The sequence below is a fragment of the Microcaecilia unicolor genome, chromosome 1 (assembly GCF_901765095.1).
Source record: "Microcaecilia unicolor chromosome 1, aMicUni1.1, whole genome shotgun sequence".
NCBI classification, from domain to species: domain Eukaryota; kingdom Metazoa; phylum Chordata; class Amphibia; order Gymnophiona; family Siphonopidae; genus Microcaecilia; species Microcaecilia unicolor.
Window position 1 is genome coordinate 270482337 of NC_044031.1, and position 22933 is coordinate 270505269.

The 22933-nt window shown below is 38.1% G+C and overlaps 1 protein-coding gene across 5 annotated transcripts in view; it reads left to right on the forward strand.

The window, feature by feature from the left end:
- Positions 1–22933, forward strand: part of DNAJC13 (DnaJ heat shock protein family (Hsp40) member C13) — a 542758-nt gene that overhangs the window by 87219 nt on the left and 432606 nt on the right. For 4 of the 5 annotated variants that reach the window (XR_003942499.1, XM_030206535.1, XM_030206508.1 and 1 more), the window contains 3 exons: positions 16482–16648; positions 18102–18181; positions 18269–18438. Coding sequence is in view for 4 of the 5 variants with exons in the window: in XM_030206535.1 (XP_030062395.1) it covers positions 16482–16648; positions 18102–18181; positions 18269–18438 (417 nt within the window). In the remaining variant the exon portion in view is untranslated. Of the gene's footprint in view, positions 1–16160; positions 16249–16481; positions 16649–18101; positions 18182–18268; positions 18439–22933 lie in introns of those variants that run through there. The other variant, XM_030206526.1, reaches the window with a different exon arrangement.

The following is a 22933-nucleotide window of genomic DNA, read 5'->3' on the forward strand; positions in this document are numbered from 1 at the left end:
TCTTTAGTTAGGGAATTTTGAGGAGGAACTCTAGGGGCAGCAGTAGCATTTATTGATTACATGAAGTGTGTTGGGCAAAGGCATCGACTAGTTCAGCGCTACTCGGTGTCCAGTGATTTACTTTCTGCTGCCTATCTGTACTGCTGAGTATTGGCATTTAGTGAGCTTCAAACATCAAGAGTTTGTTAGTCTCAAGAAGCTTCTCTCAGATAGTGTTTGACCACATGCTCTGTACTATCAGCAACACTCTGAGACCCCAGGAGTTGACCTTAAGCCCTGAAATTCAGTCAATCCATGGATCCAGTGCAAGCTCATAAATATACACTGAAGGCGCCTCTTGAAAGTTCACAGGAATCCTCTTCAATTCCTCTGCATGCTTCTTTTCCAGGGACAAGGAATAGGTCATTAATTTGACCTCTGGTTTTCACATAGTCAATTCTATTCTATTTGAATTGCAAGTCAGAGAAGAGCGCGGGACACCTTGGTTCAGCATCTGAGAATTAGGATGCTCCAAAAGAGCTATTGGAAATTCCTGTTGATCAAGGATGTGTGCAAGCAAATGAGGAAGATGGCCTCTGTTTGTAGTCCCAGGGAGCAACAAAGGAAGAACAACAAAAATCATATTAAGTGCGACTGAAGGATTCAGCTAGTCTCAGTTGCCATGCTTGTCTGTAGTGGTCATGTCCCTTAAATGTACTAAGAAATATAAGACATGTAGGAAGCAAGTGTCTTGTCTTGAGCTGTGTTAGGAGAAAACATTTTCTGAATGCTATGCAACCGTCTTGCATTGCATCCTTTGAGACTTGTTCAGCCCCATTTTAAATAAATCATAAGCGTAGGCAGGAGTGCGTGTGCAGCAGAAGCAGCCATTTTACAAACATACACATTGAAAACCTAAATGGTGAGAAAACAGCAATTTGCATGTGTAAGTGCTGACATTTATATATGGAAGTTGGTATTCCACAATTTACATGTGTAAATGATAGCACCTTTTTTATTTGTACTCTAAGCTTATAATCTTAGTTTGTATGTGAGGCAATGGACGATTTAGTGACTTGGCCATGACCACAAGGAATCATGCTGAGAGTTAAAGCAGGCTCCACTGGTTCTCAAGCCTCTGTTCTAAAAATTAGGCCACTCCTTGCTTACATGTATATGCCTTCCACTTTGCAAACCTACATGGGTATAATTAACAATAGAGGCCTCAGTCCTTGTTTGTTTTCAAATTAAAGAAGGAAAGAAGCACCATTTAATAAGGGAGAGAGCGCCCTTAATACTTCCTGTTAAGTTGTTGTTTGGACCAGCCCTTGTTACAAACTTACACATGCAAAGGAGCAGTTGTAAATACAGACTTTGATACTTAGGGACATATATGTGCATTCTCTTTCCGAACTGGGGGATTCATGTGTAGATTTTAGCTTGCAGAAGACTTACCAAAACCTCACCCAAATCACTCTTCCATTTTACACATTTTGCACTTGCATACTGTTTTGGAAAGTTGAAAGGTAATAAATTGGAATGAAACAAAACATAGAAAACAGAATAAGGTACCTTTTTTATTGGACTAACATTACATTTTTTTTTATTCGCTTTGAAGGCAATACCTTCAGTTCAGAAATGAGCAAATAATGACATATCATAATATATATGTGAAACATAAAAGCATTCCAATGACAGTCTCATGGGGAAAGGTAGGAGTGGGGGGGTGGGGAGAGAAACAGGGAGAGACGGATAGGTGATAAGGGAGTGACAGAGGCGTATTTTCAAAGCACTTAGACTTACAAAGTTCCATAGTAACCTACTTGTAAGTCTAAGTGCTTTGAAAATGAGCCCCAAAGTAGTATAATTTTATGGTTTATGAAGTGATAGGAAACCCAGATCTTAAGTCCTGTCTGGTGTGTGTCAAAATATATCATCATTTTAACTTCAAAGGTTTAACATTCCTGGATGGTTTTGAAATTTCCCTTTAGTATTCTCACCATAAAGTCATTCATGCAGTGCTCTGGTCTGTCAAAACTGGTGTCCTACAGAGGTGTCACCCTAGTTAGCACTGTAGTGTTTAATGTGGTGCCCATGTAAATTGAGAATTAAGCATTTGGTCTGGTCTCTTCCATATAGCATCCTTCACATTTTTTGCATTGAATAATGTATACTACATTTGAAGATAAGTGTGTAGGATCCCCCTTATTTCCTTGCATTGTTTTATTTCTATTTATTACCTTTAAAAGTGGACTAACACAACTACCAAACCACTTCACTCAGGAAAGTTGAAAGAATTTGCTGATAACTTTTCCTCAATGGGATCAGCAAGAATTTGTTCACTGTTGTGAGAAAGTGAGAAACATAAGAACGTAAGACTTGCCAATCGTCCATCTAGCCCTGTATCCTGTTTCCAAGAGTGGCCAATCCAGGGCACAAGTACCTAGCAGAAACCCAATTAGTAGCAACATTTCATGCTACCAATTCCAGGGCAAGCAGTGACTTTCCCATGTCTGTCTCAATAGCTGACTATGGACTTTTCCTCGAGGAACTTGTTCAAACCTTTTTTAAACTCAGATATGCTAAATGCTTTTACTACATCATCTGGCAAACAGTTCCAGAGCTTAACTAGTCTCTGAGTGAAAAATTTTTTCCTCCTATTTGTTTTAAAATTATTTCCATGTAACTTCATTGAGTGGCCCCTAGTTTTTGTACTTTTTGAAATAGTAAAAAATCTATTTTCTTCTCATTCTACACCACTCAGGATTTTGTAGACATCAATCATATCTCTCCTTAGCAGTCTTTTCCAAGCTGAAGAGCCCTAACCGCTTTAGTCTTTCCTTTATGAGAGGAGTTCCATCCCCTTTATCATTTTGGTCGCTCTTCTTTGAACCTTTTCTAATTCTGTGTCCTTTTTGAGATACGGTGGCCAGAACCGAATGGAATACTGAAGGTGAGATCGCACTATGGAGTGATACAGAGACATTATAGTATTCTCAGTCTTATTTACCATCCATTTCCTAATAATTCTTAGATCCTATTTGCTTGCTTGGCCACCACTGCTACACACTGGGCAGAAGATTTCTGCATATTGTCTACAACGACACCTAGATCTTTTTCTTGGGTGCTGACCCCTAAGGTGTGGGCCCTAGCATCAGGTAACTATAATTTTGATTATTCTTCCCAATGTGCATCACTTTGCATTTGTCCACATCAAATTTCATCTGCCATTTGGATGGCCAGTCTTCCAATTTCCTAAGGTCTTCCTGCAATTTTCACAGTCCACATGTGTTTTAACAACCTTGAATAGTTTTGTGTCATCTGCAAATTTAGTCACCTCACTCACCGTTCTGATTTCCAGATCATTTATAAATTATGCTACATAGCACACTTGGCATACTTGAATACAGACTTTTATGGTACATGCATCTAGCCTTTCTGAGTATATGCAAGAATGTTCTGCCAAAGTATCATGTACTAGGGGGCAGGGGGGGGGGGGTATGGGCTTTAAAAGCTAATTGAACAAATTGAATATTCTGAGATCCTCCACAGAGTGCCTTAGACACTTACCCATACTTCCTTTTTGCTGGTTACCATTGGAGGAGGTCTGGGCATTGAACCTAGCAAGCACTTTATCCATCAGAGACTAAACTTGTAGGGTCCACCTTGCCTATTAGTATTGGCCAATCAATTATGAATTTTCACCAGCAATCAATATTTTAGGGATCTTGGTTGATAGTTCATTATCTTTAGAAAGCCAGAATTCTTTTTTGGTGAAAAAAGCTTTTTTACAATGCAAAAGATAAGATGTGTCTGGAATTACTTTGAAGTAGACGAGTTTAGATTTTTGGTTCAGTCATTTTTGATTTCACAGTTTGGATTACTGCAATCTTATTTATTTGGGCTGCAGTAAAAACCTTTTGAGAAAAATTCAGACAATTCAGAACACAGCTGTTTGCTTAATTTTTGGCCTCAACAAGTTTGACCATATTTCTTCAAGCTATGTTAAACTTCATTGGCTTCCAATTGAAGCTAGAATCATCTGTAAGTTGGCTTGTTTTCTCTTTAAGATATTGTATGGTTTAGCACCCAGTTATTTATATAATCATTTTCAGTTTCCTAATGTGCTGAAGTCTAGACACAACGGTGACATGTATTTTACATTTCCATCAGCGAAAGGAGAAAGATTACATTTATTTGAATTAACTCTAGTATTTCAAGCAGCCAGATATTGAACAATGTTAAAGGTTATATTTCATTCCACCCTATCTTATTTAGACTTCAGAAAGAAAGTCAAAACTCTCCTGTTTCAAAAAATATGTTTTAGACTGTTTCTTGATCTGATTGTTATAATAATCTGTTTATTTCCAGGGGGTTGTCTCTGGCTTCTTAAGATGGTGTTACCCACTTTGAACTGTTGAGGTATTAGCAGGATGTAAGACTATCTATCTATCACAGCAGTAGCATGTCAAAACTTGCCAGTGTGGAGGTAGAAGCTGTAAGTCCTACATGGCTACCCAGTAAAACCCGTGCACTGGTTTATGACTGAATTCAGAGACAATAAACAAAATAACCAGCACTCCCAGCTTATTTTTGAAGGGCCACCTTCTAGGACACAGGCTCGTGTTTTGTGCAGCTTATTAGTCCATTATATCGTCATTGCTCAGAATCTCAAGGATCTACAAGTTATGCCTCTTGGAATGTGCTTCAAATCATACCCTTGTGTGGGATTTTACATATGGCAAACACTAGGAGCTATTCGTCATAAGCTCATTGCAGATCAAGGCAGTTGAATCTGTCTCACTAAGAGAGAGCCAGGAATGATACACCTTACGTTTCATAGACTTAAGGACCATAAACATATATTTCATGAAAACAAAGTTTAAGAGAATTATCCTGGACAATTTTAATACAAGGGAAGTCTTACCTTATCTTTTTCTTTATCTCTTTGAAGGTGTGAATAAACATGTTAATTAAAGGTGAGCCAGCTGATGTAGTGTATTTAGGTTTTCAGAAAGCTATTGACAGAGTTCCTCAGGAAAAACTCCTGAGAAAATGAAAGAATCATGGGATAGGAGGCAATGTTCTGTTGTAGATTAGAAATTGTGATTATTGGTCAGAAAACAGTGGGTAGGGATAAATATCCATTTTTCTCAATGGAGGAGGCTGAATAGTGGAATGCTGCAGGGATCTGTACTGGGACCGGTGCTTTTAACACATTTATAAATGATCTGGAAATTGGAATGACAAGTGAAGTGATTAAATTTGCAAATGACACAAAACTATTCAAAGTTGTTAAAACACATGAGGACTGTGAGGAATTGCAGGAAGACTGGGCAACCAAATTGCAAATGAAATTTGATGTGGACAAATGTAAAGTGATGCACACTGGGAAGAAAAATCTAATTATAGTTACCCGATACTAGGGTCCACCTTGGGGGTCAGCTCTCAAGAAAAAGATCTAGGTGTCAATGTAGACAATATGCTGAAATCTTCTGCTCATTGTACGGTGGCAGCCAAAAAGACAAATGATGCTAGGAATTATTAGTAAAAGGATAATAAATAAGATTGAAAATACTATAATGCCTCTATCATTCCATGGTGCGACCTTACCTTGTGTTCAGTTCTGGTTGCCGTATCTTAAAAAAGATGTAGCGGAATTAGAAAAGGTTCAAAGACTGACCAAAATAATAAAGGGGATGGAACTCCTCTGATATGAGGAAAGGCTAAAGAAGATAGTGTTCTTTGGCTTGGAAAAGAGACAGCTAAGATGGAGATATGATTGAGGTCTGCAAAATCCTGAGTGTTGTAGAACGGGTAAAAGTGAATTGATTTTTTTTTTCAAAAAAATACAAAGACTGGGGGACAATCAATGAAGTTACATGGAAATACTTTAAAAACAAATTGGAAGACATATTTTTTTCACTCAACGAATAGTTAAACTTTGGAACTTGTTGCCAGAGGATATGGTAATAGCAGTTAGAATGTCTGGGTTTGAAAAAGGTTTGGACAAATTTCTGAAAGTCTGTAGTCTACTATTGAGGTAGACATGGGAAGCCACTACTTACCTTGGGATTGGTAGCATGGAATGTTGCTACTCTTTGGGTTTCTGCCAGATACTTGTGACTGGATTGGCCACGATTGGAAATAGGATACTGGGCTAGATAAACCATTGGTATGGCTATTCTTATGTTTTTATGTTCTTCTGTAAGCCTATACCTATTTAGAGATGTGTTGAAATCTCAGGACGTATGTAATACTGTCTTTGGGAAATATCATCTCTTATATGTACATCTTTATAGCTTTGCTTCACCTTAATGGGTGTCCACAAAATATTTTGCTGCTGCTTTAGCATATCTCTGCAAACTGTGTGTCAATGTGTGTTACTGCTTGGTTGACTGACTGTTCAATTTTACATCTCTAACAGGCAGACAAGCATAACATAAGCACTTGAATTACTTGCATTCATCATCAACACTTCCTAATGCAAACTAAGCCTGACACTTAACTGGAGTTCATAGGAAGTCTGTTAGATATGATTAAAGCTCTTACCTTTGTCCCTTTCAGCAGAATTTCAGATCAGCGGAGAGCTCGAGCTCTACATGCGGCTGGACGTGTGAGCTGTGAGCTCCGGAGATTTCTCCTTTAAAACTGTTGTATCTAGATCCAGATCAAGTATAAATATATCAACTAACCTTGTCTAATGGCTTCTCATCGGCAAGGCAAACTTGAGTCGGCTTTTGTTACAAGTTCTGCTACCAAAATAGTGAAACAAGACCTGTTCCCTTTGCCATGGAAAGAGAGAGAGAAGACAAAGATGGCACTGACTCAGCTACCGAGGTTACGACGAAACTGCAGGAAATAATTGCAGTACTGTCAGAAAATGCTTTATCAATAAGAGAGCTCAAAAATGAAATGTCAGTTTTATCTGAGATATACAACAATGGAAAACCGTATATCGGAAACTGAGACCAGGATAAGTGCTCTTGAAGATGACAGCGTCAACAACAGGAAACTTCAAAAGTCCATTCTGGATTTTAAAAATGCAATGGAAGAAAATAACATTTGTTTATTGGGGGTTCCAGAGAAATCTGAGCAAGATAACTTAAATTTTCTGGAAGTTTTAATATAATCTCTGTTATCCTTGTGCTTCACACATGCATTTGAAATTGAAAGAGCTCACTGTGTACCCTCGCGGGCTGCCTCAAATAAAAAATACTCAAGGCCTATTGTGTTAAAACTTCTTCGTTTTTCCCAACTGTTGGATGTTCTTACTGCTGCTAAGTCCAAACAACCACTTCTCTGGAATGACCACAAGATTACAATTACTGGGGATTTTACTAAATCTACTGTTGACAGACGCAAGTGTTTTTTGACGTTTTTTTCAAGGCTCAAATCTTTAAATGCTAAATATGGTCTTTTTTCACTGGCTACCATGAAGATTACTTATTGTAATTTGACAAAAACTTTCTTGGATCCAGCCATGTTAGAAAGATTTCTGGATGAACAACAATCTCAAGGAATGTCTTCTACTTGATCATGCAATGATCTTTATATCTAGATCACAGTATTACTAAGAACAGTGGAGATCTCTGTTGACTTGCATCTCCCTCCACCTTTGCTTCACTTTTGCTCTCGGCCCCTGTCTTCTACCTCAACTGAGGGGCAGGTTTCTCTGTAACCTGATGTTTCTGTTTTGTTATACCCTAGCATTTTTTTTGGCTTATACCCATTAGTGTCTGACTTATGCTTATGATAGCTTACTAGCTGTTACAGATTTTACATATTGCACTATTTTATTTTATTATATGATAATTGTTACTTCTTAATACTTTATCTGCTATAACAAAGGATGTTAACATCTTGTCATAGAATGTTAAGGGGGTATCTCATTCGATAAAGTACAAAATAATTATTACTGTACTTTAAAATAACTTCACCCTGCTGTAGTGTTCCTGCAAGAAACCCATCTCTCTAATATTAAGGCTATAAAGTTAAAACAGGATTAGGTTCAGGACTGTTACTTTTCACCTAATCTAGTCAAGAAAAATGGAGTTGCTATCCTCTCAAAATCTCATCAATATACAGTTCTGTCTCATCTTTTGACACAGAGGGTCGATGGATATTAGTTGTTCGCCAAACAGCGCAACTTAAAATTGCATTACTGAACATATATGCACCTAATGTTGATAATCCTTTTTTTGACAAATTATCCTCTCAATTAGCATTAATAAATGTGGACAGTATAATTTGTGGAGTTTGTGAACCTGCTTCTTGACTCATTACTGGACCACAAATCCAAAGTGATGTATAGACCACTTAAAACCACAGAAACTACGCAGTTTACTAGTTAATTGGAATCTCATTGACTCCTGGAAACTACAACATCCCACAGATTTGGATTATATTTTCGGTTCCACACCTCACGATTCACATTCCAGATTGGACTATTTATTTCTCTCTAAATCCCTGGTGCAGGATATTCAAAGGACAACTATTGAACCAATCCACTTCTCAGATCATACCTGCATTACACTGTCTTTGTGTTTGTCTTCTATTTCTTCTTCACAACGGAGTTGGAGATTTAACTCCCTTTTATTACAAGATATTGCCTTTTGTGAAAATATCATAAAGTGGTCAACTAGTTACTTCTCTACAAATATGACAGATGATGTAAATAAAGCTTACCTTAGGGGCAAAATTATTAAGTATAATTCACATCTTAACAAAACTAGGAGAGGAACTCGTCTTTGGAGAAGGAAATTAAAAGCTTAGAAAATGAATATATAAAACACCCTAATCCATCTGTATTAACTGAATTACAGAAACTAAAATTTTGTTTTAATCAAAAATTGAGTAAATAAGCAGACATTGTTCATTTTTCTCAGCAGGCATCTTACTACCATGGGTCAAATTTGGCAGGTAAAATGCTAGCTCGTTACTTAAAAGAAAAATAGAAACATACTCGTATTGCAGCTATCCTTAAAGACCCAAATACTCTTCTAATAAAGAAGAAAGATATTCTTCAACACTTTGTTGATTTTTATATGGAAATATATGTGTCATAAAAATCCATCTGATAACCAAATTTTCAATTTTTTAGATAGGTTAGAAAAGCCTATACTTCTGTAAAAGACATTGAAAAACTCAACAAACCTATCACTGTTAAGGAAATTGCTGATGCAATTAAATCTCTTAAATCAGGAAAAACTGGCAGTGATGGTTTCTCTGTTGAATATTATAAATATTTCTCTAGCTGTGTCTCCCCAAAATTGCTCACTTTATATGGTCATTTCCAAAATAAGAAAGAGAGCAGGGGATCCTTTTCAGAGGCTAATATAATTATTCTTGAAAAACGTGGCACAGACCCTTTGCTAGCTAAAAACTATAGACTCATATCACTCTTAAATTATGACTGTAAAATCTATGCCAAAATATTGGCTGAAAGATTATCTACAGTAATATGTATGCTTATACATTCTTCACAGGCTGGTTTTGTCACAAATAGATTGGCCTTTGATAATACAAGGATCTTTTCCCATGTTATCTCTTTGGTTCGTAAAATGTCAACACCTGCATGTTTAATATCCTTAGATGCAGAGAAAGCTTTTGACTATATTGAATGGAAATTTTTATTCTCAGGATAACACTGGTTCAACCTAGGTGAAAGTTTTATAAACGTGATAAAAATTCTATATGCTAACCCTACCGCTCGACTTTTTATTAATAGCTCCCTCACTAGACAATTTTCTCTTACACGAGGAACATGACAGGGCTGTCCCTTATCACTGATACTTTTTATTTTAGCTCTTGAACCCTTACTAATAATCATTCGAACTTCATCATTAGTATATGGTATTACGGTTGTGGACTCTACAATCAAACTATCTGCATAAGCAGATGATGTTTTACTGTATAGCTCATCACCAGACATTTCAGTTCCTCATGTTTTCAAAATAATTGAAAGCTTTGGCTCTCTTTCAGGTTACACAATAAATTAGTCCAAAACTGAAATTTTCCCTCTAAATGTCCATTGTGGAAAGGACGATTTCCCTTCTATCCCTATTTGCTGGTGTTCTGCAGAGTTAAAATACTTAGAATTAATTTTTAAATCCTCTCTTTAAGAAACAATAACTGAAAATACTACTAGTGTGTGTAATTTGATAAATTTTTCTCTTCTAAAATGGACCCCACTATTCCTCACTTGGTGGGGAAGACTTGCAGCTATAAAAATGACACGCTCACCTTTAGTTTTCTATGTACTAAAAATGCTTTCTGTGCAGTTTTCTAAGTTCTTTTTTTAATGATGTAGAGAAATCATTCGCTGCATTTCTATAGCAACATAAACCCCCACAAATAGCTCTTAGAAATTAAAAGCAAATAAGGATAAAGGAGGTATTAAATTCCCTGGCTTTGAGGCCTATAGTCAGGCACTTCTATTAAGGGGAGCTGCCTGGTGGATGGTGGAAACTCCTGATGACAATTCACCTCTATGGCTTACAGTAGAACATAAACTATCACATTATTACCTTTGAAAATCAGAATGAGTACCTCTCCTTCATGGCTTTATTCCTCTGATACAAACATACTTGATGACACTATTATTGCCATTAAAAAATTAGATTCCACTCAAAGTTCTATTTTTCATTCTAATTTCATTTCCATTTGGAACAGTTCTAAAATTAGGTTCAACAACTCACCTATTCTTTGGAATTCATGGCTATCATCTGATATTCAATGTGTAGGTGATTTGATGGATGGGACTCATTTAATGTCATTTTCCTCTATACACACCAAATTCTCTATCCCTAATACACAATTTTATCGGTATTTACAACTTAGATCAACCTTGGGTGCCTTTTTGTGTTCTAGTGATGTCTATTATTACCCCAGATATATATACTATTTTGCCTGAAGCATTTCTTAAAGGTAATATTGCCTCTAAATATTACTTATGTTTTCTGTCTTTATATGATCACAACATCGCTTCTTTACAAAAATACTGGTCTGATGCTCTCTCTGTCTCCCTGACTAATCAACAGTGGTCTGATTTTTGGGTAAAGTTTAATAGACCATTGGCTTCAGCACCCATATTGTAATCATTTTTTTTTTATGCATAATGCTATTTGGACACCGGTTCAATTAATGAGATTAAGTAGTGCTTCTAATTTATGTTGGTCCTGTAATTCTACATTAGGTACACTTGACCACATGTTATTTTTGTGTCCAAACTTAATTATTTTGGAATCGGGTTTGAGACAGGATTTCAACGCTATTACACATTCAGATATAGAATTTCGGATGATTGTGTTAAGATCCCTTGGTTGTCAGTTCACTTTGTCTCAAACTCAAAGTATTAGATATTTTATTAGCTATAGCTATTAAAACAATTCTATTGGAATGGAAGGATAACACTAAAGTTTCTTTATTTTTTGGGTGGAACGCTATTTGTCTTATTTACAAATATAAAAGGAAATGGGACTTGATATACCGCCTTTCTGAGGTTTTTGCAACTACATTCAAAGCGGTTTACATATATTCAGGTACTTATTTTGTACCAGGGGCAATGGAGGGTTAAGTGACTTGCCCAGAGTCACAAGAAGTTGCAGTGGGAATCGAACTTAGTTCCCCAGGATCAAAGTCCACTGCAGTAACCACTAGGCTAAGATTGCTGAAAAATCAAATAACATTCATTGCCAATTTTCTCAGTCTGGGAATCTGTTGATCAGTTTTGTTTGCATAATTCTTAGCTGCTTATACTGGATTCTCATCCCTAGGGGCATGTTTACTAAGGTGTGTTAACATTTTTAACGGTCCTGTAAATTTAAGGCGCGTTAAATGCTAATGCGCCTATACATTTCTATGGGCACGTTAGTGTTTAACGCACATAAACCATTTACTTGCGTTAAAAATGCTAATGTGCCAATAGTGCTGCTTAGTAAACCTAGCCCCTACTGTTATCAATCTGGTGTTCCTTTATGATTGTACCCTTAAGCAAGAACAGAACACTTTCTTTAATTGTATATTATAATACCAATTGATATGCTATATTATGTGAAAACTTTAATAAAGATGATTTGAACATAAAGAATTTCAGATCAGTTGTCTGTAGTGGAGAAAACTAATGCAGTTAGCAAGTAGTCTTGACCTTATTGTTCATGTTGGACCTTATGCACTCAACCTACATAGTGCCCATGGTGTATATTCATAAGAGAGATGCCAAATGGAATCAAGTCATTCAATTTTAAGAATACATCATTGTACCAAAGAAGCCCGGACTGTCTTGGTGGCTTTCCAGTTCAAGTCTGAGAACATGTGATATGTCATACAAGGTGGAACCAAGTCTATCGAGCCCAGCATCTTGTCTCTCAGTAGCCAATCCAGTTCCCAGGAACCAAGAAGTTAGACCCATTTCTTATTTGTCACACGTAGAGATAAATGGTGCCTAGCTGACAAAGGGCATAGCTCTCCAAATTGCACCACACTGTGTGGTCCTGATCACAGATGCATCAAAGTTGGACTGTAGACCCTCATCTAAATGCACTATAAATCAACTTTGAGGAGCTAACGGCAATGCACGTCACTCTAAAAGTTTCGCACACATCACATGGCCAAATGGACAGCAAGTTAACAATTTTCTGCTTAAACAAGTGTTATATGCCAGGATGCTGCCAAAATGTGAAACTGGGCTGTCTTGAACAGGACAACACTAAGAAAGATAGAAAATGATGGCTGATAGAGGCCGTATGGCCCATCCAGTCTGCCTATCCACATCATCCACTATCTCTTCCTCCCCTAAGAGATCCCACATGCTTGTCCCACGCTTTCTTGAATTCAGATACAGTCCTCATCTCCACCACCTCCATTGGAGGTCATTTCATACATTCACCACTTTTTCATTAAAGTGTTTCCTTAGATTAGTTCTATCCCCTTTTAACTTCATCTTATGCCCTCTCATTCCAGAGCTTCCTTTCAGTTGAAAGTGACTTTCCTCCTGTGCATTTATACCACGGAGAAATTTAAATTTCTCAATCATATCTCCTCTCTTCTTTCTTGCAAAGTATACATATTGAGGTCTATATCTTTCTGAAGGTTTAGTCTCCAGAATGGTACATAGTACTCTAAATGGGGCCTTACCAGAGATTTATACAGAGGTCTTTTTCCCTCTGACCATTCCTCTACTTATGCAACAAAGCATCCTTCTGGCTTTGGAAGTCACCCTTTGTATCTGTTTGGCCATCATAAGATCATCTGAAACTATCACTTCCAAGTCTCACTCTTCTTTTCAGCACAGAAGTACACCCCCTCCCCAAATGGATCTGCTCCCTTGAGTTTCTTTAATCCAAATACATTACCCTTCATTTTGTAGCATTAAATCTTAGTGGCCAATTTATGGACCATTATTCTAGCTTCATTAGATCTATCCTTATGGTATCTATACCATCAGGGGTATCTACCTATTAGAATTTTGTATCACCCTCAAGGAAGCAAATTTTACCCGACAGCCAACGTAACATCACTCTCAGAGATGTTAAAAAGAGCAGGCCAAGGACCGATCTCTGCATTACACCACTAGTAACCTCCTTTACCACTACTCTCGGTCTTCTTCCACTTAACCAGTTTGTAATCCAGTTAATCACTTTTTGGCCCAGACCATGGGCACCTAGTTTTTATCAGTTGCCTATGTGGAATCATGTCAAAGGCTTTACTAAAATCTAAGTACACCACATTGAACATTTCCTCTAAATCCATCTGTTTGGTCACCCAGTCAAAGAAGTTAACCAGATTAGTCTGACAAGACCTTCCTCTGGTAAAACCATGCTGCCTTGGTCCTACATTCCATTTGATTCCAGAAATCTCCCTGTCCTCTGTTTTTGAAACATGTCCATTAATTTACTCACACCAGAGGTAAGACTTAATTGGCCTGTAGTTCTCAACCTCCTCCTTGCATCCGATTTTTGTAAAGAGGAACAACCCCCACCCTTCAGTCCTCTGGGACAACTCCTGACTCTATAGAAGCATCGAAAAGGTCAGACAGTGGAGTTGTCAGAACTTCACTACATTCCTTCAGTACCCTCGGATGTATCCCATTGCTTTCTCTACCTTTAGTTTAGCTAGCTCCTCACAAACAGAGGCTTCTGAAATTTGGTCAGGGTCTACCACACATCCATTCTTATTAGCATTTGTCTTCTGCAGTCCTACTTCATGGTCCTTCATCTGTGAACACAGAACAGAAATTTGTGGAGAAATTCCGCTTTATCCTTATCAGCTTCTGTGTATTGCTCCCCTTCACCTTAGAGCCTCACAATGCCACTTTTGCACTTCCACCTATCAAATTACATACCTAAAGAATGTCTTGTCACCAAATTTTACCTTATTGGCTATTTCTTCTTCTTATTTGCATCTTTGCTTGCCTGACTACTTTACCAGTTGCTCTTAGCATTTCTAGGTATTATAGCCTGTCATCTTTCTATGATGCCTTATAATTTATGAAGACTAACCTCTTTTCCCTTTTCAAGTACTACATTTGAGAACCAAAGTGGCCATCTTTTCCTCTTACTTTTGTTTACTTTCCTAACAAAAAGGTTTGTTGCCCCTAAAATAGTTCCTTTCAGTTTTGCCACTTATGTAGGAGGCAGAAAAAGATCTTGCAGACAGGTTGAGCCACTAGTCCTCACCAATGATCCCTGAATGAGACAAGTGAACAGCAGCTTCTGTCATGGAAAGCTGCGACTAGGTGGTCAGAAAGCAGATTACTTTTCTTCACTTGAGAAGGGGGCATTGATTTTTGTTTAAAATAGATTTGCTGTTCTATATTTGTATCTGATACCTCATGACACAAACCTTGGAAGAACTTGAAGGTACAGGAGTATGATTTCTCATAGCTCATTACTGGATGAGACAGGTTTGATTTCTGATCATTCTGGATTTATCCATAAGGAAACCAGCCAAGTTGGACATTTTTCCAACTCTGTAATATTGTACAACTAGGATATGTTGCTTCACCTCATTCTCTAGTCCTTCACCCACGCAGCGTGGAAAGAAACCACTCAAAATAGAGCAGGTTTGCTGTCCTACCTAAAAACTGCTTGGATACTTTCTACATATCTCAGTCAGGATTCAAAATTGTTAGGGTATATTTTAGTGCATCTGTCATATATATAATGTAGGAGGAAGTTTGATTTTCTGTACAACCCTTACTTGCACAATTCATGCAGCACTTGCTTCATTTGAAGCCTGTCATGGGACCTCGGTAAAGTTTTAACAGAACCGGTGAAAGCCCTTTTTGAGCCTTTGAAGTTTTGCAGGGTAAAATATCTTACTTAAAATGTTGTTTATTTGGTAATAGTAGTAAATTCAGCCTGCTGAGCTGTAGAATATCTGACAGAAGTAACTTATCCACCTTATGCTAAGTTCAATCATCCTATCATTTTGAGAGAGACCATACAACAACAAAGGCAAATGAACCCATCACAGTTTGGGTGGTAGGAGAGCTATTGTATCTGAAACAAGCTGAAGTTCACCCAGCTATTGTGTCTTAGCTGTAATAAACCTTGGTTTGCTGGCATAAAGCAATCAACATTTAGCACATTGCACATACTTCAAACTTGTTTGAGTATAAGTGGTCTTAGAAATGGATATCATGTTCTATAATTCAGATTCATTACTGCATCAGTAGCCCATCCAAGACTAACTTCTTTAAAAGAGAGTTAAGTTGTAAAGTGGAGTTTTGTTCATATCTCCACGTTCCTTTGTTTAGATATGGACTTTTAGCACAACAGGTCTGAAAGTCCATTCTTCAGACTCTGTGAGGGTGAGACCAGTTCTATCCCCTCTATAGCCTATTTTAGGATGAAGGTTTCTTTCTATTTGAATCTCAATTTTTTTTCAACAATTGTTCCATCCCACTGGCATGTTTGTTTTTGTTTTCCTTTTTGTTAGAGATGACCTTTAGCCAGTAAGTCCTGTGTATTTGGCCACGGACAACTGTTTTCAGAGAAAGTGAAGTTGCTTACCTCTAATGGTTGCTCATTCTGAAGAGCAGTTCACCAGTCACACAAACACCCTTTCTCTTTGTGGAGTTGAGTGTATTAGCTTAAAGATCCGAGGCATGTTGTGTTTCCACAGGAATTGCATATGTTCTGAAAGCTTTCTGTATGTTTTTTTTAGTAGGAAACTCTGGAAATATTTTGCATGGCTGGTGCTGTCAGATGAGGTCACTTGTGTTTGACTGCTAGAACTGCTGTCTTCAGTGAACATCTGTTATAGGTTAGCAACTTTGCTTTTTGTGAGACTTTTAGGTTTACTGTTGTGTATTAGTAGAAAAGTCATAAACTAGAGCCAATTAGATTTGTCTGCAACTTGTCTTAAAATTGTATTTGTGTTTTAAGATTGATTTTAATTATGGATGCTTTAGAATTCATTTGTGTAAGTTTAGTTCTGATTACAGCTTCCTGTGTCAGCATACTGGGAAACACAGCACATTTCTTAATTTTTCTTAGAGATTCCTTGTTGGCTAGCTTGCTGGATGGAGTTAGAGCCTCTGGTAATAGAGATGTCTGTGTAAAAATGATACCAACACAGAGAGGTCAGCGATGGGGACTGATGAGCATGCCCGTAGATGAAGAAGTTGAGAGCCTTCATCTCAAATTCTTAAACACTCCTCCAAGTAAGGACATTTTTGATAGTTTATTGCATGATACTCTAAAGTTGTGTGCAACTTTTGGCTATGTTGAATGTTTCAGTGAATCCGCAAGCAAGCAGAAGCTTGCATAACCTCGTGTGGTACAACATTAAACACAATATCCTTCTGCAAACCTTAATGCATAGTTACTATTTGTAGTTTACAGATTCAAAATAAGAAAATAATTTAGCAAGATTGGACACCCATAGCAAGATTGGACACCCAGTTGATTCATTACAAAAGGCATCTAAGGTATGCAAAAGAAAACCATGACTACCTTGAACGAAGTGCAACAAAAATTGAACTGTTTACCAAAACCACACAAGATTAAATTTGAAGGGAAAAAAAAGTGAAGCATTTGAAGAAAAGAACACTTTGCCAACCATTAAGCACTGAGTGGCTTTATTTTGTTTGGAGTTGTGTGGCAGCCAGTGGCATGGGGCATGCTATGCAGGTGGAAGGAAGAATGGCTTCAACTAAATATCAGTACATCTTAGAGCTAATGCCCAATTTCACTGAAGAAATTGAAGCTGAAAGGAAGTTGATATTTCAGCAAGACAGTGATCCTAAACATACCTTAGCATCAATATGAAGTACTTACAGGAAGAAGAAATGAAGATTTTGGAATAGCCTTCAGGGTCTCTAGACTTGAACATTATTGAAATCTGTGGGGAGATCTCAAACAGAAGTATATGCAGTGAGACGCAATAATTTCTGAGCTAGAAGTTCAAGGAGGAAAATGGGAATAAATTCCAAAAGCAAGGCTAGAATGAAGAAATATTTGGAAGCTGTAATTTTGCTGAAGAAAGCGCTATAAAGTACTGACTGAAAATGAGTTCAAATTTATACAATTGCCACATTCAGTCTTTTTCTATTTTGAATCTGTAAAAAAGAAATATACAAATAATGATTTTGCATTAAAATATGCAGAAGAATGCATCACTACCTTTTGAGTCAGTTGGGGGGGGGGGGGGGGGGGGGGGTAGGGGAGTGGTCGGTGCAAAGGAGCATACCTTGCCTTGGACACCATATCAGCAACTGCCCTGGGTTTCAGGAGGAGATGGTAGCAGTAGCACTTGAGACGTACTCGTATCTGCAGCCACCTCTGGTATAATATGCAAGAGAAGAAGCAAAAAAAGCAAAGGACAGCTGAAAGGCATAGAGAAAGGGAGCGGGCAAAGGAAAGTGGAGAGGGACAGTACATAGAAGAAAGAGGTGTTTAAGAGATATTCTTGTACATTTCCCATGCTACCACATCCTTTAGTGTATGAGAAGAGCAAATATGAGTAGAGGGCAAAGAAAAAGGAAGCAATCAAAAAAGGATCTAGAGATAACTAAGGGATTATATGGGTTTGGGGAAAAAGAGCAGTCTTACACTAACATCTGGTAGGTCAGTTTCATCTAAATCTTTTTTTTTTTTTCTTGTGTTTCTTTACAGATGGCAACTTTGCAGATGCAGTGTTCAGATTCAATGCTAACATTTCCTACAGTGGAGTCTTGCATGCAGTAACACAAGATGTAAGAACCAATTAAGTTTTCTCCACTTTGGTTCCCTTTTGAGATTTTAAAGGTTTAAAAAAAATTAATTCTTTATTTATAAACTAGGGTCTCTTCTCGGAAAACAAAGAGAAATTGATCAATAATGCTATTACATCCTTACTGTCTCAAGAAGGAGACCTCACAGCATCAAGTCTAGAGCTTGAGAGCCAGTTCCAAGCTGTAAGACGATTAGTAGCTTCTAAAGCTGGTTTTCTGGCCTTCACACAGCTGCCGAAGTAAGTAACTTAATCAGTTTTGCATGCTTCAGATCTATCACTTTGCAGGTTTTTTTCTTCATGGCTAAATGGTGGTTATTTGAGTGGAGATGGATAGGTCTACTTTCTGTCATGGGCTGTGCTTTCCCCTCTGCAGCCTTGATCATGAGTTTCCATATCTAGTGACAAAGCTTTTTTTTTTTGTAAAGGACCACAGTGGTCAGTTTAGTAATGATAATCCTTTTACAAAAGCTATTGTGTCAGGATTTTAGACTATAATGTCATAATTTAAATCAGCATAACTGAGTTTTAAATGATTCTGTGTAGATGTGAAGTTGGACTACGTCATGAGAATCTTATAGTGGAACATGCTTTGGCTAATAAGAGTTATAAGCAAGAATTTAACACAAGTAGCTAGCAGGATCCCAAAGTGTAGATAGATTCCGTGGTGGTTATGTCCATGTATATAGGCAGCAGCTTTTCCCAGATCTTCCTGATTAATGATGATTATCCAGGATTTTAACACATCTTCTAGCAATGAATTCCAGAGCTTGATTGTGTTGACTGAAAAAAACAAACATTTTCTTTTATTTGTTTTAAATGCATTACTTAATATCATAGAGTGTATCCTAATCTTTGTACTTTTTTGAAAACTAAAGTACTTATGTACATTTACCCATTCACTCCACTCATGATTTTATAGACCTCTCTATCTCCCCTCAGTTGTCCCCTCAGCAAGCAGAAGTCCTAACCTGTTTAGCCTTCCTTTATAGGGGAGCTGTTCTGCTCATTTTATCATTTTAGTTGCCTGTCTTTGTACCTATTTTAGTTCCACTATATCTTAAGTTTGTGCAACCAAAATTACACATAGTGCTCAAGGTGTGGTTACACCATGAAGTAATAGGCAGATCCATCTTGTATGTGCTGCGCTGAGGTTCTTCTAGCTGTTCCTCCATACCATGGCCTATGTTGGCATTGTGGCAGCTACAGTATAGGAAGATGCAGAATCAGCAGACATTCACTTGCTGTATACTGAGATTCTGAACCTGTTGGCATCCACAATGCATGTGATGTCTATGCTAATGTTTCCAACGTCAGTCCTGGAGTTTCCCCTTGCCAGTTAAATTTTTGGGATATCCACAATGAATATGCATAAGAGATTTGCATACAATGGAGGCAGTGCATACAAATCAATCTCATGTATATTCATTGTGGATATCCTGAAAACCTGACTAGCAGGGGGGCCTCCAGGAACAACCCGGGACATTGCATAGACGTTACATGCACCGTGGAAGTCAACAGGTTCAGAATCTTGGTAAATACCAAGTTGATGTCTGCTGATTCTGTAGAGGTTCCCAGGCCTGAAAAGCTTTTCTTTGCAATGCTTGTTTGAGCCTGAGAATAAGGTACCCAAATGTGGGCTTCAGCAGCACAGAGGATGCAGCAGAAAGGAATTGCTGAGACGAGACAGCACAGTAACCCCTGCACTATGCTACTGTCAATTTCAATGATGCTGCTCTTTCAGTGGTATCAAGCTGTTTTTGTGCAGACAGTGCATTAAGGTGCCTCTCCTGCGCAGATGATGACCAAGGATGGCCAGTGCAGTTGTCTCTGTACATTCTCCTGTTTGCACAAGCAGCACTTCCTTGCTGTACTGCAGAGTCCTGATTTGTGGCTCAGTGCTTACCACTAGGTACTCGTGCTCACTGCCTACATATTCCAGTCTGGCTCTTGTTTCAACTTGCAGTCTTTCCTGCATGGGCTTTTAACAGAGAGATCTGCAGGATCTGCCAACCCCTTAACGTAAGGATCTCCTGCAAGATGGAGCAGATACTGATTCTGGTCCTGCATGCTTGTTCTTACAAGACATAAGTCTACCCTTCAGATAGCCCTTTCCATAATGATCTATATTGTAATTACAGTATCCCCCTTCTCAGTAAACACATTATATACCTGTTTGGGGAAAAGAAACAAGGAGAAGGAAAAAGGAGAATGCTGTTTAGATCTTTAAAGAGCTCTTTTACCAATGCTGACTTTTTATTTTTTAGCTTTAAGGGTTTATGCCTTTTTGGGCTGTTTGTTATGATAGATCTTTCTTTTCCAACATCTCAATCTGTTGAAGAGTAACATGACCCTTGCTTCATCCATTTGCTTTACTTTGTACCTAACCACAATAAGTCAAGTGCTTTTAGTTGAACTGCACTGTGATTAGCAATCTTCTTTAATGCAGGCTGCCGCAAATTTTGACACTACTTAAGACTTGAGCAGCCATAAGCTTGGCAATCATCCAGATGTGCCTGACTGAATTCTGCTTGTCAATGGAAAACCATTGTTGCTTACCTGTAACAGATGTTTTTCCTAGACAATGGAACTGCTTAGGCACACGGTCTCTCCCACCACCCCAAGAGTTGCCAAGTGCTTTGAGCTTTGGAACTAACCAAGTAGATGGGGAGACCACTGTACTCGGGAATGGCAATGTGTTCTCAGAACTTTGCACTAAGTTCTGAGCTCTGGGAGAGCTGTTTGTCCAGGTGATATGTGATGTCGTCCATCCATGTGCCTGATTTCCTGCTGTCTACAGAAAAAACAGTTAAAGGTAAGCAGCAATGCTTTTGTTTGCACACCAGGTGACTCATTTATGTACTGTAGACTCTAAATTACTTTTGCAGAGATTGCAGTCTCATTGGGTGGCTGGTTCTCTACAGGGTTGGCTTAGTTCATTTTTAGAGGGACACTCTTAGTAATTTGGGAGTTAGGCATTATCATTCGTAGAATTAGGATTCAGGGTTCCTCGAGGGTTAGTTTAATCTCCTCTATTTATCTGGTTGGGTATCATCATATTGGTCATAAAGAGTCATATTTCTCGGCTTACTTTATTCAAGTGATATTCAGCTATGGCTACTAGTAATGGATACTCAAGCAATAGCTGCCACTAAGCTGAATAACATGATGATATGGTGGTTTGGTTCAGGGAAAATAATTCAACATTAAATCATGAAATATCTGACTTGTGGTTCAGTAGGTTGGGGAAAAATCTGGAGGTGCTGGTGATTCTTATGGTAGTAGCCAAATGGTAGCGCTTTAGAAATGTTAAATAGTAGTAGTAGTAGTGTATTCTGTATTCAGAATCTGGGTGGTGATCCTGTGGTTCTGGAATCATCTAGAGAGATGCTTTTAGGTCTAGTCCTTAGTGGAATACAGGACTTGCTGCAAGAGATAATGGACCACTTGGCCACAGTGATCAGAAAATGATCATATTTGAGATAACTCGAGTGAAGACACTAAGGAATCAACTTCATTAACATTTAACTTTCAAAAGAGTAGCTGTGGTAATATGAGGAAAATGGTAAAAAAAAAAAAATCTAAAACAAATAACTATAAATCTTGATTTTAAATTAGACATGGGTTCTGTTTAAAAATACGATCTTGGAAGCCCAGATCTATATTCCACACCTTAAAGGTGCAATGAAGGCCAAGTGACAGCTGGCATGGTTGAAATGTCAAAAAATAGAAAAAGGATTTGAATGAAGAAAACAGGAAGCAGTAGAAGCACTGGCAAGATAGACACAAAGTTTTGATAACGAAGTAACAAGATAATTTGAAAAGCTTACCATAGAGCACTGATTTCCAAACCTGGTCCTGGAGGCATTCCAGTCAGTTGGGTTTTCAGGATATATCCACAGTGAATATTCATGTGAAAGATATTCATTATGGATATCCTGAAAACCTGACTGGCTGGGGATGCCTCCAGGACCAGGTTTGAGAATCAGTGCCGTAGAGGCAGAATCTCATAATAAAAGCTTTCAGGTCCATTACAATCAAGAAACCTGTTGAGGAAGTCAGGTAGACCATTAGATCATCATAGAGTAAAAGGAGCCCTCAGGGGAGGACAGGGCGATATCAGGGAGTCTAAATTATTTTTTTATGTCAGTCTTTGAGGAAGGGAGCTACCCATACCAGAAATGGTATTTATAGATGATAATTTGGAGGAACTGTAACAAATCAACAAGCTAGAGAGCAGCAGATCATCTGGGCTGGATGGTATACACCACTTGGCTATTTGGGTTTTCAGGATATCCACAATGAATATGCATGAGAGAAATTTGCATACCGAGAAGGCAGTGTATGCAGAGCTCTCTTTCATATTCATTGTGGATATCCTGAAAAGTGCCCAAAGTAGTCCCTGAGGACTGGGTTGAAAACCATTGCTATACACCACAGCGTACTGAAACTCAAAAATAAAATTGCAGCTCTATTAGTAATCTGTAACCTATTGTTAAAATCACCTTCGACACCTGAAGATTGGAAGGTTGCCAACGTCAAGCGGGCTTTTAAAACTGCAGACCAATGAGCCTGATGTCAGTGCTCAGCAAAATAATAGAAACTAAAGAAAAAATTTTACTGAACACAGTCATATTTTAAGGAGACGTGGAGGGGCATAACTGAAAGGGGTGCCCAAGTTTTCCTGAGCGTCCCGGCGAAGGGGAAAGGAAACCCGTATTATCAAAACAAGATG